The sequence below is a fragment of the Mustela nivalis genome (assembly GCF_964662115.1).
Source record: "Mustela nivalis genome assembly, chromosome: 15".
In the NCBI taxonomy this organism is placed as follows: domain Eukaryota; kingdom Metazoa; phylum Chordata; class Mammalia; order Carnivora; family Mustelidae; genus Mustela; species Mustela nivalis.
The window spans coordinates 76,417,802-76,438,861 of NC_139034.1; the positions used below are offsets into that span (position 1 = coordinate 76,417,802).

The 21,060-nt window shown below is 42.2% G+C and overlaps 1 protein-coding gene and 1 long non-coding RNA gene across 2 annotated transcripts in view; one reads left to right on the plus strand and one right to left on the minus strand.

Annotated features, from left to right (window-relative positions):
- RAP2A (RAP2A, member of RAS oncogene family) overlaps positions 1-16,435 on the plus strand; it is a 35,712-nt gene extending 19,277 nt beyond the window's left edge. Inside the window, exon 2 of the mRNA XM_082700790.1 lies at positions 12,546-16,435. Coding sequence (XP_082556916.1) covers positions 12,546-12,783 — 238 coding nt within the window. The 3' untranslated portion in view covers positions 12,784-16,435. The remainder of the gene's footprint in view (positions 1-12,545) is intronic.
- Positions 1-21,060, minus strand: part of LOC309848803 — a 492,271-nt gene that overhangs the window by 100,982 nt on the left and 370,229 nt on the right. The gene's annotated exons all lie outside the window — the stretch shown is intronic.

Here is a 21,060-nt window from a genome sequence, read left to right on the forward strand (position 1 = left end):
GTAAATGCATACGTTCCGCAGTAGTAAACACTGCCCAGAGGTTTTCCGAAGTAGCTGTATCAATTTCCTCTTCCACGGATCCTGGCAGTGTTTAATTTTAGCTAATCTGGTAAGATTCTGGTGGTACCTCATTGTGGTTTTAGTTTTGTTTCCCTGCTGTGTAATGGTGATGAACGCCTTTTCACGTGCTTACTGACCATTTGGCTGTCCTCTTATTTTTTCTTTTTTCTCCCTCTCCCTCTGCCTCTCCCCCTGCTTGTGCTTGCTCTCTCTCTAATAAATAAATAAAATCTTTAAAAAAAAGAATTACCTGACTAAACCAATTGATTCTTTTTTTTTTTAAAGCGCAATATTCAAACTTCAAGGTATAAGCACTTAAACCTACTTTGTGCAAATTGTTGTTTTCTTTTGTAGAAATTCTTTATACACTCTTGATAGAAGTCCTTTGTTAGATACATGTATTGCAAATACCTTTTCCCAATTTTTGGCTTACCTTTTCACTTGCTTAGTAGTTTCTTTTGATGACCATCAATTTTTTTTTTTTTTTTTTTTTTTAAGATTTTATTGATTGGGCCGCCTGGCTGGCTCAGTTCGTTAAGTGGCTGCCTTCGGCTCGGGTCATGATCCCAGTGGCCTGGGATGGAGTCCCACATCGGGCTCCTTGCTCGGCAGGGAGCCTGCTTCTCCCTCTGCCTCTGCCTGCCACTCTGTCTGCCTGTGTTCACTCCCTCTCTCTCCGTCTGACAAATAAATAAAAATCTTTAAAAAAAAAAAGATTTTATTTATTTACTTGACTGACAGAGACCACAAGCAGGCGGAGAGGCAGGCAGAGAGAGAGAGAGACAGAGGAGGAAGCAGGCTCCCCTTGGAACAGAGAGCCCGATGCGGGGCTTGATCCCCCCAGGACCACGGGATCATGACCTGAGCCGAAGGCAGAGTCTTTAGCCCACTGAGCCACCCAGACATCCCATCAATTCTTAATTTTAATGAAGTCCAGTTCATTAACCTTTCCTTTTATGGTTCTTTTTTGTGTCCCATTTAATATCATTTTCTAAGACTCTTGAAGACTTTATTAAAGTAATAATTTAGAAAGAGCTAAACAATGTACATTTATATTGTTGCATAATTTTCATTCACAAACTTTCCAAAATAAAGTGTCCAAATGTTTGATAAGAGTTGAAAGCTAAAATATCATTCTCTTTTTAGTAATTGTAATTTGAGAGTATATTGGAAGATCTGTGAGAAGGTAAAATTTGAGTGGCGGATGATTTTTATCTTACACAGTAAAAGAAAAGTTTGTATGTGAAGACAACGTAAGTTTTTAAAGAGACTCACATTTATAGTCAGTAAATGATAAGGTGGAAATCCAGAAGAACGTTAAGGTAAACATGAAGTGAATAACCTGGGTAGAATTTTTTAAAAATTAAACTTTTATAGGCCGAAAATTATCATTTTGTAAACTTGAAGCTAAGAGGAGATGGTCTTTCATGTTTATTAAGAACTCTACGATAAACCAAAATCTTAGTAAGAAGTAGTGATTTGATAACCAAGATCATTTTAAACACGGTCACAGGGAAAATGTATTAGAAACAGGGTAATAGAAGCCATTGGGTAGTTCCATCTGGGGTCTTACCATTCTTAGTTCATGAGATTAAAACTATACTTATAAAAGTACCTATGAATCATTTCTGAATTCTCTCTCTCTTTTATTTATTTATTTATTTTTTATTTTTTTTTTTTTTTTGGTCAAAACTACTGTCTTTCAACTGGTTTGTTAGGATGTGTTGTTGGTACAAACTCCAACTAGATTCTCTATCTTAAGTCCTTTTCACTGTCACTGCCATCACCCAGTTCAAGTCCTCGTTTGTCTCATGCCTACAACACTGCAGCTGTGCCCTGTCCTCCTGCTACTCTTGGGCCCCCCAAACTCATTCTCTGTATGTCCGCACACACAGGCTGTGTAACTTCCCTGCGGAAAAGCCTTCAGCGGTTTTCTCCTGTTCTTCCAAGAGTGGCCGTCAGTCTGTCAGTCTTTTTTATCCCTCGTGCCCTGCCCTCTTGCTCTTTATGATGGAACCATCCCTGCCTCCTGTTTGTTCCTAAATAAGCCTGCTTCTTTCCTACTGCCTGTATTTTTACATTCTCTTCTAAAATGTTTAATTCCTGGTTTTCCCCACGGTTCATTGCAAATCTTCAAGCTTGTGCTTAGATTTCCATCTTCCCGGAAATGCCTTCTTTGATCACCCCATGGAATTAATTTTGGCCTGCCCCAGTTACTACATAATAATCAGGGTTGGTTTTCTTTGTAACCGTCATCACCATCTTTAGTGACGTTGTCTGTCTGTTCATAGTGTTTCCTCCAACTTGAATATAAATGTCAGGGACCTCATTTGTCTCCTATGCCCCAGTCCCTCACACAATGCCTCGTGGATACTCAAGAGAGATATTAATGAAAATCAGTGCATCCCAAATTCCTAATGATATTGAAGTGTAAATAAGAATTCAGACAAATGAGCTAATTTGTTACAAAAGTAAGGGAAGATTTTTATTAAAAGAGATAAAATGATACCTGAGCTTTGAATGGTAGTTAGAATCTGATGGGTGGGAACTGATGAACTCCTAAATTCTGCACCTGAAACTAGAATTACACTGTATATTAACTAACTGGAATTTAAATAAAAACTTGAAAAAATTATAAGATAATAAAAATAATAACAATTTGGTGGGGACCACTAGAGTCAAATGACCGCCATAACCAAGGAAACAATTTGGAGCAGAAGATTCTGTCTGGAAAGTTGTGTAAAGTAAGGTTGAATTAGATATAAAGGCAGGAGTTTGCTAGCTGAAGAGCTAAACAGAGGGTTTAGGTACAATATGGTTAACAGTGGAAAGCTAATGTCAGCCCTTGAGGAGGGGCTGTGATTTTTCTCTGACCTCTTTTAACTGTATACCACAAATTGGGGTGTGTTATATTTTCATTTTCTTCCTAGTTTTCCTTGTGATGTCTTCTTTGACCCATGGGTTAATTAGAAGTAGATGGTTCAGTTTCCAAATATTTGTAGATTTTCTAATATCCTCCCATTACTGATTTTTAATTTCATTCTCTTACAGTCTGAGAACATATTTTGCATCCTTTCCATTCTTTGATATTTGTTATGGTTTTTGTAGCCCGAATATGGTCTATCCAAGTGAATGTTCCCCACACTTTGGGAAGAATGTATTTCGCTTTTGTTGAGTGGAGTATTCTATAAACATTAATTAGGTAAAATTAGCTAGTAACCTTTTGCTCTACTCAAAGCTGTGGCCATCTTCCTGGCAAAGTGGGCAGAAAGAAAAGAGAAGGGAAAATAGGAGATTTCCCATATAACCCCGGGCCCCACACATGCATAGCCTCCCCGTTTTTCAACAACCCCCACTAGAGTGGGGTTTGTTGAACAAACATTTGTTACAATTGTACATTTCTTACAATTGATAAACCTGCGTTGATACATCATAATCAGAGTTTACTCTTACCTTCAAGTCTACTCTTGGTGTTGTACATTCTGTGGAGTCAGATGCTTAGTAACTTGAGTCCATCATTGTGGTATCCTACAGAGTATTTTCACTGCCCTAAAAATACTGTGTCCCACCTATTTGTCCCTTCCCTCCCCCCATCCCAATTCCTGGCAACCACTGATCTTTTAACTGTCTCCATAGTTTTGCATTTTCCAGAATGTCATATAGGTGAAATCATACTATGTAGCCCTTTCAGGTTGGTTTTTTTCACTTAGTAATGTGCATTTAGGATTCCTCCCTGTCTTTTCACGGCTTGATAGCTCATTTCTTTTTAATGCTGAATGCAATTGCATTTTCTGGATAGACTACAGTTTATCCGTTCACCTACCGAAGGACACCTTGTTTGCAGTTAGGAGTAAAGTTGCTGCAGACATCCACGTGCAGGTTTTTGTGTGACGTAAGTTTTCAATTCCTTTGGTAAACACTAAGCATTGCTGGATTGTATGATAAGAGTATGTGTCGTTTTGTAGGAAACCACCAGAGTGGTTTTAACAGCTCACATTCTCACCAGGAGTGAATGAGACTTCCTGTTGCTTTGCGTCCTCACCCGCATGTTTGGTAGCGGCAATGTTCTGGATTTGGGCCACTCTCATAGCTGTGTGGTGGTATTCATTATTGTTCTGATTTGCATCTCCCTGATGACCGATGATGGTGGAACATCTTTTTATACGCTCATCTGCCATCTGAATATCTTCTTTGATGAGGTGTCTGTTAAGGTCTTAGTCTCCTTTTTTTATTGGGTTGTTTGTTTTCCTTTTGTTGAGTTTCAAGACTTCTTTGTATATATTTTGGGTTATAATCCCTTATAAGGAGTGCCTTTATCAGATGTAAAAATATTTTCTCCCTCAAATAGCTTTTTAATACATTTAAAATGCCTGAGTTGCCTTGTCATGATTGGTTGGTCCCTCACAAACTATTAGGAATCCATTCTTCTGATACAGTGTCAGCTCTTGATTTCCTGGAAAGCAGATTGTCTTCATTCACCTTGGTATGGACTATCCCCAATAGCTTTGGATATCTTTTTACTCTCCTTGCTTCATTTTTTTTGTATCACATTTACACATTTTTCTCGGCTCTTCTTCAGCGTGCATTCTGAAACTAAGAGAAAGTCAGAGAGGAGGATTGTGGTTTCCTTTCATTATTCAATCTAAATTACCAGACATGCCCTTTTATGATGAAATATTTAGTCACTTCAGAACAAGTCAGTCTGGAGGAAGAGAGCAGCCTTACTTAGCTCATGTTTTCCATCCTTACGAGAAGTGCTGATGTTTCATGCTTGCAAGATGTGGTAGGAGCCATCACCTCCTAGCCAAAAACAAACCTTTTTCTTCAGGACTGCCATAGTACTTTATAGAAAGATTAAAAATATCAACCCCAAGGGCGGGGAAATAGGCACTCTTAATTTAAGCCCTATTAAGCACTGACAACCCCCAAATTTGGGGATGTCAGTTAAGACTCTGTGTGTGTACACAACAGTCTGATGTGCTAACTTAGAAATGGGATTTTTGTGGTTCAAAGATTATACCACACACACACATAAACACACGTATATACCATTGAGACGGAAATCACACTTCTCGGTGTAGTTCATCAGATGGCTGTTTGTGTTAGTTAAAAATAAAAATGGGGCATGGGAGCCCTTTGTATGTACTAATAATAGGGAAGGAATAATTACATTATAATACAGCTGTAGTATAGAACCTATAAAATGTAATACTTCTTAGTCCTTAATAAAATGTATATCGTTTATTGAAGTAGAAATTTTCATGATATCAGTGAACATTGAAGCTACCAAATATACTTTGTATAATTGCCTTTTACAAGAATTTATATCTATGTTTATATAGATTCATATAGGAAGATAGTCTGGAAGGCTGTCGACCAAAATAGATTGTTCTCATGGAGATGAGACTAAAAACATTTTTCATTTTCCTCTTCACCTATTTAAATATTGCTAGAGATTTTTGTCATTATGTATTATGTATTACAGTTCACCCTTGAACAGGTTTGAACCGTATGGGTCCACTTATATGCAGATTTTTTTCAATACAGTGTAGTTCTATAAATGCATTTTCTTTTTTATGGTTTCCTTAACATTTTCTTTTTTCTGGCTTACTCTATTGTAAGGATACGGCATATAATACATATACAAGGTACGTGTTAAACAACTGTTTATGTCCTTGGTACGGCTTCCAGTCAACAGTAGGCTAACTCGTAGCTTTGGAAGAGCTAGACGTTCTATGCGGTCAGCGGCCCACTTCCCACATTGTTCAGAGTCAACGGTGCTTACTGAATCTGACCAGGGAGAGGGGAAAGAAAAGCTATTTTCATTTGGAGAAAAGAAAAAAGATTTCTGTATTCAAAAGGGTAAAAGAACTAGAACCTCTCAGAAGGGCTAAGATGGTACAAATGACGGCTCATGAGATCGGGATCAAGTTTTTAACATTGACTTTTTAACACAAACGTTTCACAGAGCTGACAGAAAGGACAGAACGGGTTGTTTGAGATAGGAGTTCCGCATCACTAATGATGTTCAAATATAACCATTTGGTGGGGTTGTCATGGAAGTGATCGGAGCATCGAGTGGTTTGACATTTTGCCTTGAGACTTGCTCAATAGATGGGATTTTTAACACGGGTAGAAGGTTGAATAAGGGAACCTGTAAAAATCTTTCTGATGTTCATTCCTGAATACAGAGAGAATTATGCTTTAACCTGCTTGTGAAAAAGTGACTTAAGAAGAAAGCATGATAAAATTTCACGTGAAACATGACCTTCTTTGACTATGCTACAGTACGGCACCCTGCGAAGACAGTTAAAGGGGCTGACACGAGTGCTTTCTGTCTGCAGCTTCTCACTGGTGGATCAGTGAAGGGAAGGAGGAATGGATTCTGGACTTGCCACAGTGGGAGACCGTCAGCTGTACAAGTACAATATTATTTGGGGTCACGAAGCAGCAGATCAGGCCAGTGATTTTGCAACCCTGCTGAACCTCACCATTAGTCTTCAGAGCTTACACATATAGATACATATTTTTAATAGGCTCTTTGCGGGTCCTGACCCCACGGATTCAGATTCAGTAGCTCTGGAGTACAGCCTGGGGATCGGTATTTGTTCATTCTCAAGTACTTTCGGTGATTGGCCAAGTTTTGACACAACCACAAATTAGAGGTACATACACACATTCACACGTATCAGGGCAGTTACCAAATCCCAAAAAAGGAGAAAACAATAAGGACCATTGGAAGGTATCAGATGTTTCAAACTGTCTACAGAGTTGCCTCCCTGAGAAGCCTGTCCACGGCTAGGTGCTGCCAGGGTCTGTGCTTCTTGGTGTTCCCTTCAGTGCATCAAGCAGACCTGCTTAAAAGAACCAGTTTTATTTATCAGTACGTTATGTAATCCTGCTCATGAATACGAGAAACAGTATGAAAAGACATGTTGGTAAAACGAGTTGGTCTGCAGCCTCCAGACATAAATAAGATTACTTGAGCCGCATAACCGTACCCCTGCTTGTGTTCATAAAGAAAAATGTCAAGGAAGATCTGCTCGAGTTGAAGAGAAAGCAGCTGGTGTGTAAGACGTGGACAAGGTGCTTATCCTCATGATCAGGTTAACAGCAATACGGCCACTGAATATTTGTTGGAATTGTGCATCTTCGGTTTCACTCCCAAATGATGTTGGCGGGGGGTGGTGGGGGAATCGAAGGTGACCTGTAGGACTGTTAACAAATCTCGAACAGGGAACTGCCGTCACCTGCTACCCTACCACCTCGGCTTCCTAAATAATAGAGTTAACCCTGTCGTAAATGTCCCATTTGTCTTCCAAGGCCACTTCTGCCACCCAGGTTCCCAAGTTCTCTTTAGCCTCCAGTGAGCTAGTTCCCTGCAGTAGAGGGTTGCTTCCATACTGTCTGCTCCAGGTCCTTCTGCAATGCTCTTTCCCAGCAGCCACTAGGCAAACTCCCAACTTCCGTCACATCTTCGGTCACATCTTCGCTCCCAGCTTCGCGAGGCTTACCCTGGTCATCTAATTTCAAATCGCACCTGTGCCCCAGTCCCCGCCCAGACCTACATTTTCCTTCCTCCAGTGCACTTGACCCCTTTCAGGAATTATTTACTGTGTTTGTTGTCAGATGTCTGTCTCCTTGGCTAGATTGTCATCACGGTGAGGGCAAAGATCTTTGTTCTGCTCATTAGATGTATCTTAAGTGTCTTGAACAGTGTCTGGCACGTAGTAGGCTCTTATCAAATAATTGTGTGTTAAGCGGATGCATCAGTATATGATGCCTTGATTGTTTCTCGCTAGTTCTTGACGCTGCTGCAGCCGGCTCTCAGTAGGGCCTTCCGCAGTCTCACGGCTGAGACTGTCCCACAGCTGAGGTTCCGAGTCCCAGCTCACTGGCCAGAGTCGCTCCATTGGTAGAGTTGGAATTCTCTACTGCGTGGTCTTGTCCCCAACGAGATCTGAGGTTTCCCCTACATTTCGGCCTTAGTCCTGTTGTGCATTTCATATCCCTTGTAGAGATCGGCCTGTCGGGGTCATGGTGAGAAGAGTGCTGAGCTCTCAGCAATTGCTGGGTAAATGACATGGGGTAATTAAGGGAGTAGCCCACTAGCTTCTGATTTTTAGCTCAAGGGCCCCTTAGAAATGACCTAATCCAGCTCACATTATGGTTCAAGAAACTGGAGAGCCACGGAATGAATTAATTTTCTAAACTCACAGAGCTAGTTGGAAGCAGTTCTGGGACGGAGTCCTGGCCTGGCATCGTTTGCTGGTGTTTTAGGACACCGTTTGGACCAGCCGGTGCGGACGGTTTCCCCACGCCCTCCTCGACTGCATCAGCGCAAGGCTCTGCTGCTTTCCCTCTGCCTCCTCACCTGCCTGCCTTCACGCGGATCCAGTTTCTCTACATCTCACCCCACACGTGGGACCCATTCTCCCATCCCAACCCGAAGGCTCACGTTCCCTTCCCCTATGGATACCTGTATTTGGAGAAGGCTTTCCTGCTTTGCTTGTCCCCGGTTACCCTCATGCTGGGCATGGGGTCCAGAGACGGGGAAGGCTGGTGGCAGGTGGCTGCTTCCATCTGTGACCCCGGGTCAGTCTATTCTGCCCGTGGGTCCCCAGGAGCTCCTCACCCCCATCAGCTTCTCTTGTTCCGACCCCAGGAGAAGCAGGGGGAGGAGGGGAGAGAAGTGCCGCCCTGCAGGGGTGGGTACTCACGCGTTTCCAGGGTGTCTCTTGAGCTTCACAGCAGCCCGCGCGGTGAGTGGGAACAGATACTCTTTCTCCGTCTTTACTGACAAGCAAGGGAAGCGCAGGTGAGGAGAGTGAATGGTTTCCCCAGTCTCGCAGTCTCCGCAAGCAGGGCTGGAAGCTGAGCCTCCACATCCTGCTTTAGAATCTTTTCTCCGGTGTCATATTTTCATGTTAACAGAAAGAGACAAAAATTTCTCACCGTCTGCTCTTCTGGAATGTACATAATACCTTTCCCCGAAGACCTTATTTAGTCTTTGAAAGTCTTCTGAGGATATCAGTCTGGATCTCTCTAGCATTTTTAGTGTGTTGGCTCTTAGAAAAGACCACTGACTGTTCGAACGGCGATACGATGGACAGGCTCCCTGATACTAAGTTGTCATCTTCATTTGACAGTCATCAAATGTCGTTACATAGGGACCTGTGTTCGCAGTGTTCTGATTTACCTTTGAAGAATCTGTTGGGAACATTAAGATTCTTGATTCAAACTGTGTATCATACAACTGTTAATGATTTGGTATTTTTACGAATTTTGAAAACCCATGTATTTGTGGGGGTTTTGTGTGTGTGTGTTTAATATTTTATTTATTTATTTGACAGAGAGAGAGATCACAAGTAGGCAGAGAGGCAGGCAGAGAGAGAGGGGAAGCAGGCTCCCCTCCGAGCAGAGAGCCCGATGTGGGGCTCGATCCCAGGACCCTGAGATCATGACCTGAGCCAAAGGCAGAGGCTTTTTTTTTTTTTTTTAATATTTTATTTATTTGACAGAGAGAAATCACAACTAAGCAGAGAGGCAGGCAGAGAGAGAGGAGGAAGCAGGCTCCCCGTGGAGGAGAGAGCCCGATGCGGGGCTCCATCCCAGGACCCTGAGATCATGACCTGAGCTGAAGGCAGAGGCCCTAACCCACTGAGCCACCTAGGCACCCCAAAGGTGGAGGCTTTAATCCACTGAGCCATCCAGGTTCCCCTATTTGTGGTTTTTTTAATGAGTGTAAGAAATGCCTCTTTACAAATAAAACACGATGTATTACTGTATTTAAACTAAAAAATATTCTCTTAAATAGGTATTGCTTACCTCATAACAGAAAGGGATGTCTTATCACTGTCTATTTTGTTAAGTCTTGTAAACAGAGGTTGAAATTTACTTTTAACCTAATTAAATTCAACTAATACATTAACCAAATTGTACTAATATTTATGTTAACCTCACTGCCAAACCAAGTGTTGTCAAACATACTGTGGCATCTATACTTCTGAGAAAAATGAAAAAAAAAAGAAACGCAGTTACATCTTTGCAAGTCACATAGGGGAGTGACACTGTCCTGCTGGGGACTGGCGCTGGGAGCTCCTGCCAGGCTTCTCCGCACAGCGGGTCGGGAGGGCTTGTGTGCAGAGCGGCCATGGGGTCTGTAACGCTGCTTCCTCTTGCTGCCACTTGTCCTTCCTAAGTCCACAGGCTATGCAGAGATGTTTGTAGGTAAGAGTCCTGGAAGGTGCAAAAGACCCTTGTGTCCTGTTTTCAGAACCACTCTATAGGACGACATCACAGTCGATGCCTCATAAATTCATACAAAGTCCCTGCTAGAAGTGGGAATTGTCCAAATCCATTTCCTGCAGAAATGCTACCTAAGCTCTAGATTAACTGTCAATACTGTTATCCCCACACATGTTTCAGTTGTTTTTATGTTCCAGATTGCCACGTGGCACGCTGCCTGGAGCGTGCCCTCTTGCTGAAACCGCTCTCCATGCCATCTAGTGCCCAGAAGAAAGTGAGCCTTTGCCGGGAATGTAGTTTACTTTACAAGTTAGAGTGAGGGGAGAAGCCCGTTTGAGCAGGATGGTAGAGCTGTGCAAGTATTCTCACTGGAACCACTGACCCTCAATCAGTTTCCTGAATGATAAAAAAATAAACAATAAAACTCTGAGTCTCGACCACCTGACGGTTTTCCAGCCGATTTGCTGTGTCCAGTCACGGTTGTTATCACTGGTGTGCGATTTTGCAGTTTGCTTCCTTTATTAGAGATGCACCCTGCTTAGGGGACAGTACACACACACACTGGCACGCATTGATTTTTACTGTGAAATCACAAGAAGCTTGTAAAGTGGTGTTTAGAGTAAAAATGATAGCTTTATGAAAATATATTAGCAACATTTCTTACAACAAATGTAAACAAAAATAGTCAATAAACATGCAGCATAGCACATGTATTTTTAAATGGGGAGTGAGCATCGAAAAGAGAATCATCTTTAGGTGCCAATATGATGTAGGGCCTTTCTTCTTGCTTAACCTTTCATATCATTTCTTATCTTTATTAATCGATCCTGTTCATGTTGTAACTCACAGTCCCCTTATGTTAGTCTGTCTGGCTCTATAACAAAAATACCATAGACTGTGTGGCTTAAAGAACAGGAATTCATTTCTTGTGGTTCTGGAGGCCGGAAGTCCAAGACCAAGCCGCTGGCAGATTCCAGGTCCAATGAGGGTCCGCGTCCCTAGTTCATAGACTCATCTTTGTGCTGTGTCCTCACACAGCAGTAGGAACAAAGGAGAGCTCTCCTATCTCTTCTAGGTACAAAAGGGCACCATTCATGACCTTATCACCTCCCAAAGGCCCAAACTTTTTTTTTTTAATAATTTTCTATTTTTTTATTAACATATAATATATTATTAGCCCCGGGGTACAGGTCTGTGAATCGCCAGGTTTACACACTTCATAGCACTCACCATAGCACATACCTTCCCCAGTGTCCATAACCCAACCACCCTCTCCTGACTCCCCTCCCCCCAGCAACCCTCAGTTTGTTTTGTGACATTAAGAGTCTCTTATGGTTTGTCTCCCTCCTGATCTCATCTTGTTTCATTTATTCTTTTCCTACCCCTCAAAGCCCCCACGTTGCCTCTCAACTTCCTCATATCAGGGAGATCATATGATAGTTGTCTTTCTCTGATTGACTTATTTCACTCAGCATAATACCCTCTAGTTCCATCCACATCAGGCCCGAACTCTTAAATACAGTTCAGTGGGGCTTAGGTTTCTACGTCTGACAGGGAGGAAGGCGACACAAGCCTCCTGCCTATGACCCACCCATTCTGTTCAAGAAGGAAAAAAAGAGACAACATCAAATAAAGCTAATGATTGAAAAGTTTAATCCTTATCAGGCTAAAAAGGATTTTCATGATGGTCCTTCAACTGGCCAATCTACAACAATTTAATAAAGGCACAGAGTGTAGTTTTATTTGATAGTTTCTCTCCTAATGATTTCTCCTATCTTTTTTCACATCCCGGAACTATTTTCACATGACCAGGATGTCTATGGAACAGAGTAAACTGCTGACAATTATAAATTGTTTGTTTACTCAGTAGAGCTATTACCTCATCAACTGAATTTTGAGTAAGCTTCTCTTAGAATGAAAAAAATTAAAATTAATCCACCTAACAGGACTTACTCTGCGATTCTGAGAATGATTTTCCAAATATATCTGGAAAGGTAAATTGATTTTAAAAGATGTATAATTGATGAATTAACCTCATTTTCAGAAAACCCATTTATGATCCACTTCTGCTGCTGAATGCCCTCAGGTAGATGTCAAGCCAAGTGAAGCAAAAAATTTTTCACTCAATGAAAGGGAATAATGTGTAGTAGAATAGAACGAAAAAAGAGAAAATGTGGTTTGGCCGCTGAACTTCCTGCTGACTTCGCACTTCATGTGTGTTGTTTACTGTCTTGCAGGTATGAGAAAGTGCCAGTCATCTTAGTGGGGAACAAGGTGGACCTGGAAAGTGAGAGAGAAGTGTCATCTAATGAAGGCAGAGCCCTCGCGGAAGAGTGGGGCTGCCCTTTTATGGAGACGTCCGCCAAGAGCAAAACAATGGTCGATGAACTCTTCGCAGAAATCGTGAGGCAGATGAACTATGCGGCACAGCCCGACAAAGACGACCCGTGCTGTTCTGCATGTAACATACAATAGCATTCGAACACGGCTGTCCTGGACAGGACACACAGGTGACATTGCCACCACAGGTGACACACACCTCGTCTGCCTGACTGCGGAGCGCGCAGGATGTGTGGTGTGAATCCACAGTGAAACAGCCCCCCCCCATTCAGCATCGAGCAGTGGTTGTCAGTTGATATCTCTGAGTAACATTTGGGTTCAGGAACTCCGGTCTTCACCACGGTCCTCCGTCTCCTGTGTGCACCTGCAACTTTAAGGCATAGCCGACCGATCTACAGGGTGATCGCCTCCAGAATCCGTGATGGCATTGTCGCTGGGTTGACAGAAGCAACTATTGTATAAATTAAAAGTAACCATGAGAGAGAAACCGGAAGAATCCCTATGACCGCTTACAGTTAAAATATTTTGTCTTCTTAAAAAAAGAAAAATTAAGTAAAGGAGAAATATTTTCCTAGGAGAGTACTGAATTTCAGGACTGGAGATAGTGCTTCTAACCAATGTATCCCGTCAAGTAAGTTAACAACAGCTGGCCTGCCAACAGCATTACAGGGAGTGAATCTTCCCTCGGCTGACATATTCCCGTTTCTCAAAATTGATGCTTAATTGTAGATGTTATCCTAATTTGTGACGCAGAACTAACCCGCGCAGAAGTCAGAACAGGTCGTGTAGAAGAACAGAGTCTGGCTTTAGAATGTGTAAAAACCACCTGCTTGGCTGCAGAAGATGGAGGCTCTCAAGAGGGTTTGATCCCCCATTAAAACCCCGAGCCCACCCTCTGTTCCCGAAGCAGGGGTGGTCTTAATCACTTTACTGAACAAGAAGGAAGCAACTGTCACGGGAAGATTGCCTAGCCTTACTCGCAAGATGTGTTCTGGTCGATGAACTAGTACCATCGCGTAAGGAAAATGAAGCCATGTTGCATCCACACGTTCCCATTTGCGGAAACCTCACAGGACAGTACAAATATCTTGCATTTTTACATTCATCAAAGCAGCAAACTCCTTCTTGCCTTTAAGGGCTATGGTTGTGGTGTGATTCTTGGCTAACCTGCTTTCAAAATCAAGTTTCCTGTAGCAGAGCTTTACTGCAGGCACCGAAAAATTGAATAACCATGGGATTTAATTTGGGTTTAAAAGTAGAACATAAATTAGAGGGTGGAAGGCAAGGGACCAAAAAAAAAAAAAATCCCATAAAAAAACCTTTTATCTTTAATTTTCTTGGGGAATTATATAAAGATTTTCTTATAACAATTTTGCCCTGATTACTGAAGTGGCCAATAAAGCTAGAGTAAGTATTTTGTTTTGAAAAGGTGCTCCAAGCTCTGGCACTTTTGGTTTTCATAGCCCTGAAGTAGTTATCATTTGCATGACTAATGGCATAGGAAAAACCTATTCCTAAGTTTTTACAATCAAGCATAGAAGGGTTTTCAACCAATTTCAGAGTTGTAAATGCTGAAGAGCGTACCTTGAGCTTAATCCTCTGGAGAGAAATTTGGCCTTCGGAACTGCACTGTCACTGAGCCTGCGATCCCCGTACTTGCCTCACGTTCTGTTGGCTTCACACACTTGTGCAAGTAACCTCTGGTCTTATGTGTGTACCTGAGCGAAGAGTGTGTGTTTGTGTGTGCATGTGTGTTTATTGTTCCTAAGAATTTGGCACAAGTCAGAGATAATTGCCTATACTCAGACTCCGTACTGCAGGATATAGTGTATCACAAGCATTTTTTTTCCTTTTAAATTATTTGTTTAGGGTTTTTTTGTTTTGTTTTGTTTTTGTTTTTTACACATTATGGAAATCATTGCTGGCCCCCAAGTGTTTGGTAAACTGGCATTGAGTTTAGAGGATAACAGAAAGGTAGATAGTGCTTTTCACAGATGAGAAAACAGATTCGTGGATACAACCAGGCCGTGATCGTGAAAGATGCTTTGAATTGTGAATATTTGCATTCTTCAGTGTAGTGTTTTCTTACAACCCCCAACGGGGAAGCACCTCGTTTACAGGACAGAAAGTTCCAACCTGTTTTCTTGGAACCAAGCTCTGTATGTCACAGTTGATTCAACTCAAAAAATTTAGAGAAATCCGAGATTCAAGAAGTATGATTTGTCCACAGAAATAGAAATATTTGCTAGTGAATCAGCTGAGATTTGAAGCCTCTAACTTCTCAGAATGATTTTTTTTTTAGAATTCCATATTTAACAGCAATTTATGACAACTAAGATTAAGTATTAAAAACATCTAAAGGACTACAGTTTTACATTACGGATTGCTATGCAGACAAGAAAAAGAAGTTGATACGAAAGGAATGTCAAAAACTTAAAGTTGGAAAAGATTATCTAACCCTTCGGATTTTCGTTTGGAAGTGTTTGTGTCAGACAAGAAGGCGGGCTTTTACTGTATAGACGTTGCAAAGAACCAGTCTGGCTGCCTGATCAGTGTTTCTACACAGCCCTCCGTGCTTAGTGACAGAGTCTCAAAGATCCCCAGAAACATGGGAACCCTCTTGTGCTCTTCCTGTTGGTGTTTCATCGGGTAGGAATATAACTGGGTTTGAGGGAATGTGTTTGTGGAGATGTTACTAACAAGCTGAAGAACAGGAGGGTCAAGTGACATGATGTCACAATGGCTACAGAGAAAAGTCGGTGACCTTGCGTTGCTGTTGGTTTTATGCCCTGATCAGACGAGCAACTAGTTACGTGAACGTTTTCTAACATGCCTTAAAAAATGTTATGGTTTGATCCAAAGACCCACTTTTTCTTTAGCTGTTTGTGATAAGCTTTTCTTCTGTTTTCATTTTGTCTTGTTTCACTTCCGACAAAGGCAGCGTTTTTTAGAAGGTTTTTTTTTTTCCTTCCTTTTATGATGCATCTTTTTTTGGGGGGTGGGGGGGTGTTTTTAAGCTGTGATAGTGATGGTAACTGATGCCTTTTCCTTTCGTTCCATTTACACCAAACAAGCCAGCATTGATCAAAAGCATTACATAAAATTTTAACTATTGAAAGGTGCTTCGATGATTTTCTCCTTTGGTTTGTAGAGTTAGAACTGAACTTTTGACTAAGCACTTAGGAGTTGCCATCACTTTTCTGTGGTAAAACTACTGATACTTGCTTTTCTTTATAAGGAAATGTTGCCTAAGGATGTCTGCCATTTGTTTTCAGGAGTTTTCCAGTAGGAATGTTGTCAGCGTATGTCTGAATGTGAAAAGTGCGTATTGTTTGTTGCTGTTGGTTTTCTTGTCGGTTTGTTCTGTTTTTTAGTTGTTGTTCTCACTAGTCTTGTGTTCGCACTGTTAAGCTTTACTTGTCTCCTTTGCCAATCAAATGTTAAAGACTGTGGGGGTCTTTTTCTTTCTTTCTTTTTAAATTAACGTGTCATTGTGCATCTATTAAATCTTGATCAGGGTTTCAAGAATGACTGCAGTGGGTTTTGGAGACAGACTTATCATTATTGATTTGGGGTTTCCCAGAGATATAGTTCACAGTTAATTGCTGAGCTCTAATACAACTGACCATTTAAAATTGAACAACAGTTTATTGTTTTGTAACAATGTCAGTTGTTAAACCTTGACATTTCGATTAAAACATGAATTGTAGTTATAACTCAATGCAAATTCAACAGTTGTATTTGGAGTTAAATTATTTTAACAAATAAATTTATTTAATGAAACTTCCTTTGGACTTGTGTGATTTGGCTTGGTTTTGTACATGTTCGTGAGGGAAATGTGTTCAAAATGTAAGGAAACAACCCAAAATGGCCATAGAACAAATTTAATAATCTTGATACAGAAGTATTCACGCTGAATTAAATCAAGAATGCAACAGATAAAAGGGAGGTTGACCGATCGTGTTCATGCCCCTTAAAAATAACACAAGAGAAACTTTAAAATCAGAAATTACTAATATAACCTTCTCTCCATAACCAGTGTTTTATATTTTTTATGATAGTTGGCTAATTTGAAGCCTCCGTGCTAATGTGAACAGAATTGTTCTAGATAATTAACATTAATTAGCCGTGGCCCTGTGGTCCTGCTAGTATCACTAGAATGTATCAGTCCAGTGATGGGTCTGGACTGTCTTTTTGTTGAGGTCAGGTGGATCTTAAGGTGCCAGAAGCTGGAGGTTACTGCCTGCGGGGCTGGAGGGCCTGTCTGTTCTATATGGGGCCCTGTGAATGTTGGCAGATGCTGTTAATTATGGACAGCCTTCAGCTGCTCTGATAAGGAGCCCATTCATTCCCTAAGCCAATTTAAACTATGCCTTTTGGTTAGGTCGCCTTCAAACTCTGTTGAAATCCTCTGGCAACATTCCACCAGCTTAGAGGCTTCATTGTTTTAGACTATCAGAATAATTTGAATGAATATAACAGGGGCACTGTAGACAGAATCTCAAATATTTAAAGGAAAATGTGCCTATGCTTTGGTATGATAAATATATGCCATGCCGGTTCGCTTCATAATCTCATTCGAAGCATTTGTAAAGTGTTTAAACCTATTGCATTCTAATTTCAACTGGGAGAATTTCTTTATGGCTGCAAAGTAGTATTTTAAGCAAGTACTTGGGAGCAAGTGGCACTTTATTGATTGTTAGAGGTCCGTGAATGGAACTATAGGTAGCTGGAGAATTAAAGGGCCACCCAGTTTGGAACCCATCTGACGCCCCAGGACTTGTAAAGCAGAGAAATGGTCACAGACTCCGTAAAAAAACTGCTAGCTTTTCCCCTAATTTTACATGTAAATGCTAATAAAACAGGAATACCTGGGTGGCTCAGTCGGTTAAGCATCTGACTCTTGATTTCAGCTCAGATTATGATCTCAGGGTGGTGAGATAAGCCCCATGTCCGACTCCATCCTCGGTGTGGAACATGCTTAAGATTCTCCCCCACTCTCTCTCTTTCTGCTCTTTCCTCCCACTCACCAGCCCCCCAAGTTGTGTTTGCCGCATGTGCACTCTATCTCTCTCAAAAGAAAAAAAAAATTGATGAGACATAGAGACACCTCATTTGTTAGGTAAAGTGGTTTCTCATTTTGTAATATTAACTTTTCTCCTGTTTTGTTTTGTTTTTATGAAATAATAGGTTTTCGAAAGATTTGCTGCTTCTCCAGGTAAGGTGATATATATATATATTTTTTCAATGTTTTCTTAGAACAGTGGTCTCCAGATTACCTTCTACAGATTCCTCCAAGACTTATTAGTAAAGAAAAAGGTAGAAGACTATGTGCTTAAAAGAGCAAATACAAAGATCTATTTAGTTAACACATGAATTAGAAAGAGAAACTGAAGGAATGATTACTTGGTTTGGTTTATGGGAATTTTTTTTTGCAAATACCCATTTCAAAGGCTCAGAAATATGAAAGATTTCATTGTTTTAGCATATGATTACATGTTTACATGGACAGTATTTAGGGTATGGTTTACATTTTTATCTTTAAAAACCAGATATTTCAGGGGCGCCTTGAAGTGAAGCTTCAAGGGTGGGTGGCTCAGTGAAGCCTCTGCCTTCAGCTCGGGTCATGACCTGGGACGGAGCCCCGCATCTGGCTTTCTGCTCAGTGGGGAGCCTGATTCCCCCCCCCCCACCCGCCTGCCTCTCTGCCCACTTGTGATCTCTGTCAAATAAATAAATCTTAAAGTATTTTTAAAAATTAAAAAAATAAAAACCAGATATTTAAAAAAAAAAACATATGATTAAAAAAATACAAAGGGGGGAAAAGCCACTCAATTTCTAAATCTCTAAAACAACCACGTTGACATTTGGTGTAAATGTCTTTCCGGGCATCCGTACATGTGGAGACACACACACAGGTAGAGGGATAAATCACTCCATGGCACTTCGAGAAACGCACTAAGTACTAAGAGTGAATCACCCAGAGTTACACTGATAAAGTGGCAGAGTTGAGGTGCAGACCCAAGTTCTAACTTTAGATCATTTTTTTCCTGCTGTTCATTCTTACTCTTGAATGGTGTCCACTGATTTCAGGTTCATTCAGCTATTTTTTTTTTCTTTTAAGATTTTATTCATTTGCAAGAGAGAATAAGCAGGGGCAGAGGGAGAGGGAGAAGCAGACTCCCCGCTGAGCAGGGAGCCCGATGCAGGGCTCGATCCCAGGACCCCGGGATCATGCCCTGAGCCAAAGGCAGACACTTAACCAACTGGGCCACCCAGGCGCCTCAGTTCACTCAGCCGTTGTTCATCAGGGGTAACTCTTACATCAGATGCGGTGCAGTGATACATAGACAGACAGAGACATCTAATCCCTGACATCCAAGACCTCTCAATTGTCCTACCCCATTCAGGCTGCTCCAACAAAATGTCATAAACTGGGTAACTGCTACAACCAACGTTTATTCCTTCCGGTTCGGGCAGCTGGGGAATCCAAGATCAAGATTGGCAGGTCTGATGTCTGGTGAGGACCCGCTTCCAGCTGACTGCTGACTTCTCACTGTGGCCTCACATAGTGGAAGGGGGAAGGCAGGTCTCTGAGGTCTCTAAGGGCACCAATCCCATTCGTGAGGGCTCCACCCATACACCCTCATCCCCTTCAAAAGGCCTCCCCAACTCATATCATCTCCTTGGGGATTCTGTTTAAACTAACAAATTTTGCAAAAACACGGACATTCAGTCTATAGTACCAGTCTCGTCTACTGGCCTTTCCCTTTCCATCAAGGCAGATACAGATGAGCTCCCTGGCAAGAAATAATTTATTTCCCTACTTATAAATACCAGAACTCCAATAACCTGGGCCACACCAAAGTCCTGGGCACAGCCCGCAGAGGCCGTAGCTGGCTCCATTCTTTCTTCCCAAAGCCTGTGCGACCTGCCCAAACTAATCCATCCTGGGAACTTTGAGGAGTCGATGGATGAGGGTGGATGGCGGTAGGCAGGGCTCTGGGGCTCTGCTCTTACAGCGTGTCTACTTCCCAAGGAAATGCTCAGGCTTCCAACAGGATCTGCAAGGGGCTGGCTCCAGGAAGGTGGGCCTTGGGAGCACTGTGCTAGTTTGGGGACACCAGCAAAACAGAAAGGGGCAGAGGGAGCTGTAGTTCAGATACTATGTTGAAAAATGCTGACTCGCCAGTGTCCTTGACCTTGGCCCATATCAGGAAATGGCGAGTTAGGGGTGTCATTGAAAGAATATTGTCCAAAATATCCAGGAATCCTTGAATTCCATCCTCGATCCACACCACATCATCCCTGGGGGGGAGGTGTAAGTTTGTGTGAAACCACACTCAAACTGCGACACAGGCACACAAACTCACACACATATGCGTGCACACACACACACACGTAAAACACCAGGGGGAGGGAACAACAATTACTTCCTCGAGCTTTCCTTATAAAGCTGCAGTGCTGAGCTCTGGTATGCTGCCTGGATGCCAACAGACCTAGGTCTGCTAGAGGAGCCCAGAAGGAGAAGCAGACCAAAGGCCTCTGTCAGCATCTATCTTGAAGCCCAAATCCACATCCTGACTCTTGCCTGCACAATGCATTGGTGAGAACACCTCTGCTAGTGAGAAGAACCGAAAGAGGAAAAGCAAGTTTGGTCCAGAACCTAGCACGGTGCTCCCCTGGCCCATCCCCCCCACACACCCCCCCCAGGGTCTGACTGGGGGAAGGGGAGGCAGCAGACAGGAGGAGGACACCCTGGGAGAACTGCCTCCAGACTCCTCCCACTTCAAAAAGGGAGAACAAGGAAGAGCGGGGAGACCCTGGCCTTTATCCTGGAGGTGCCATCATGGCTAAAGGGGGCTTGATCTGACGTCCTCCGGCAGCCATCCTCCTTCTGGGCATGGAACAGAGACGGAAGTGAAAACCAGCATGAGTTAGGGGGCAGTTTTTTCTCCACTAGAGCCCAGTAACCCCTTTATTGTAAGTAAAGTTTAAATATGTTTTCCCTCAATTTATTTCATTTGCTTCATTATTCACTACGTTTCAGTTCATTTATAATCTATCAGTTATCTATAGCTGTGTAACAAATGACCCCAAAACTTAGCAGCTTAAAACAACAAACATTTGTCATCTTGCAATTTCCATAAGGCGGGAGTCTAGGCATGGCTCTGGTCACTCTCAAGCCGGGAGTCAAGCTGTGGGCTGGGCATTCAGGCATCTGGAGGCTTCACTCAAGGTGATCAACCTCTACAATCTCTCAGTGGTTGTTGGCAGGATTCAGTTTCTCTATGGCTGAGGCCCTTACGTCCTCGTTGGCCATCAGCCAGAGGCTGCCCATATGGGCCTCACCACTGAGAGCTCACAGCATGGCAGCTGGCTTCATCCTAGTTGGGAGGTAAGAGCAAGAGA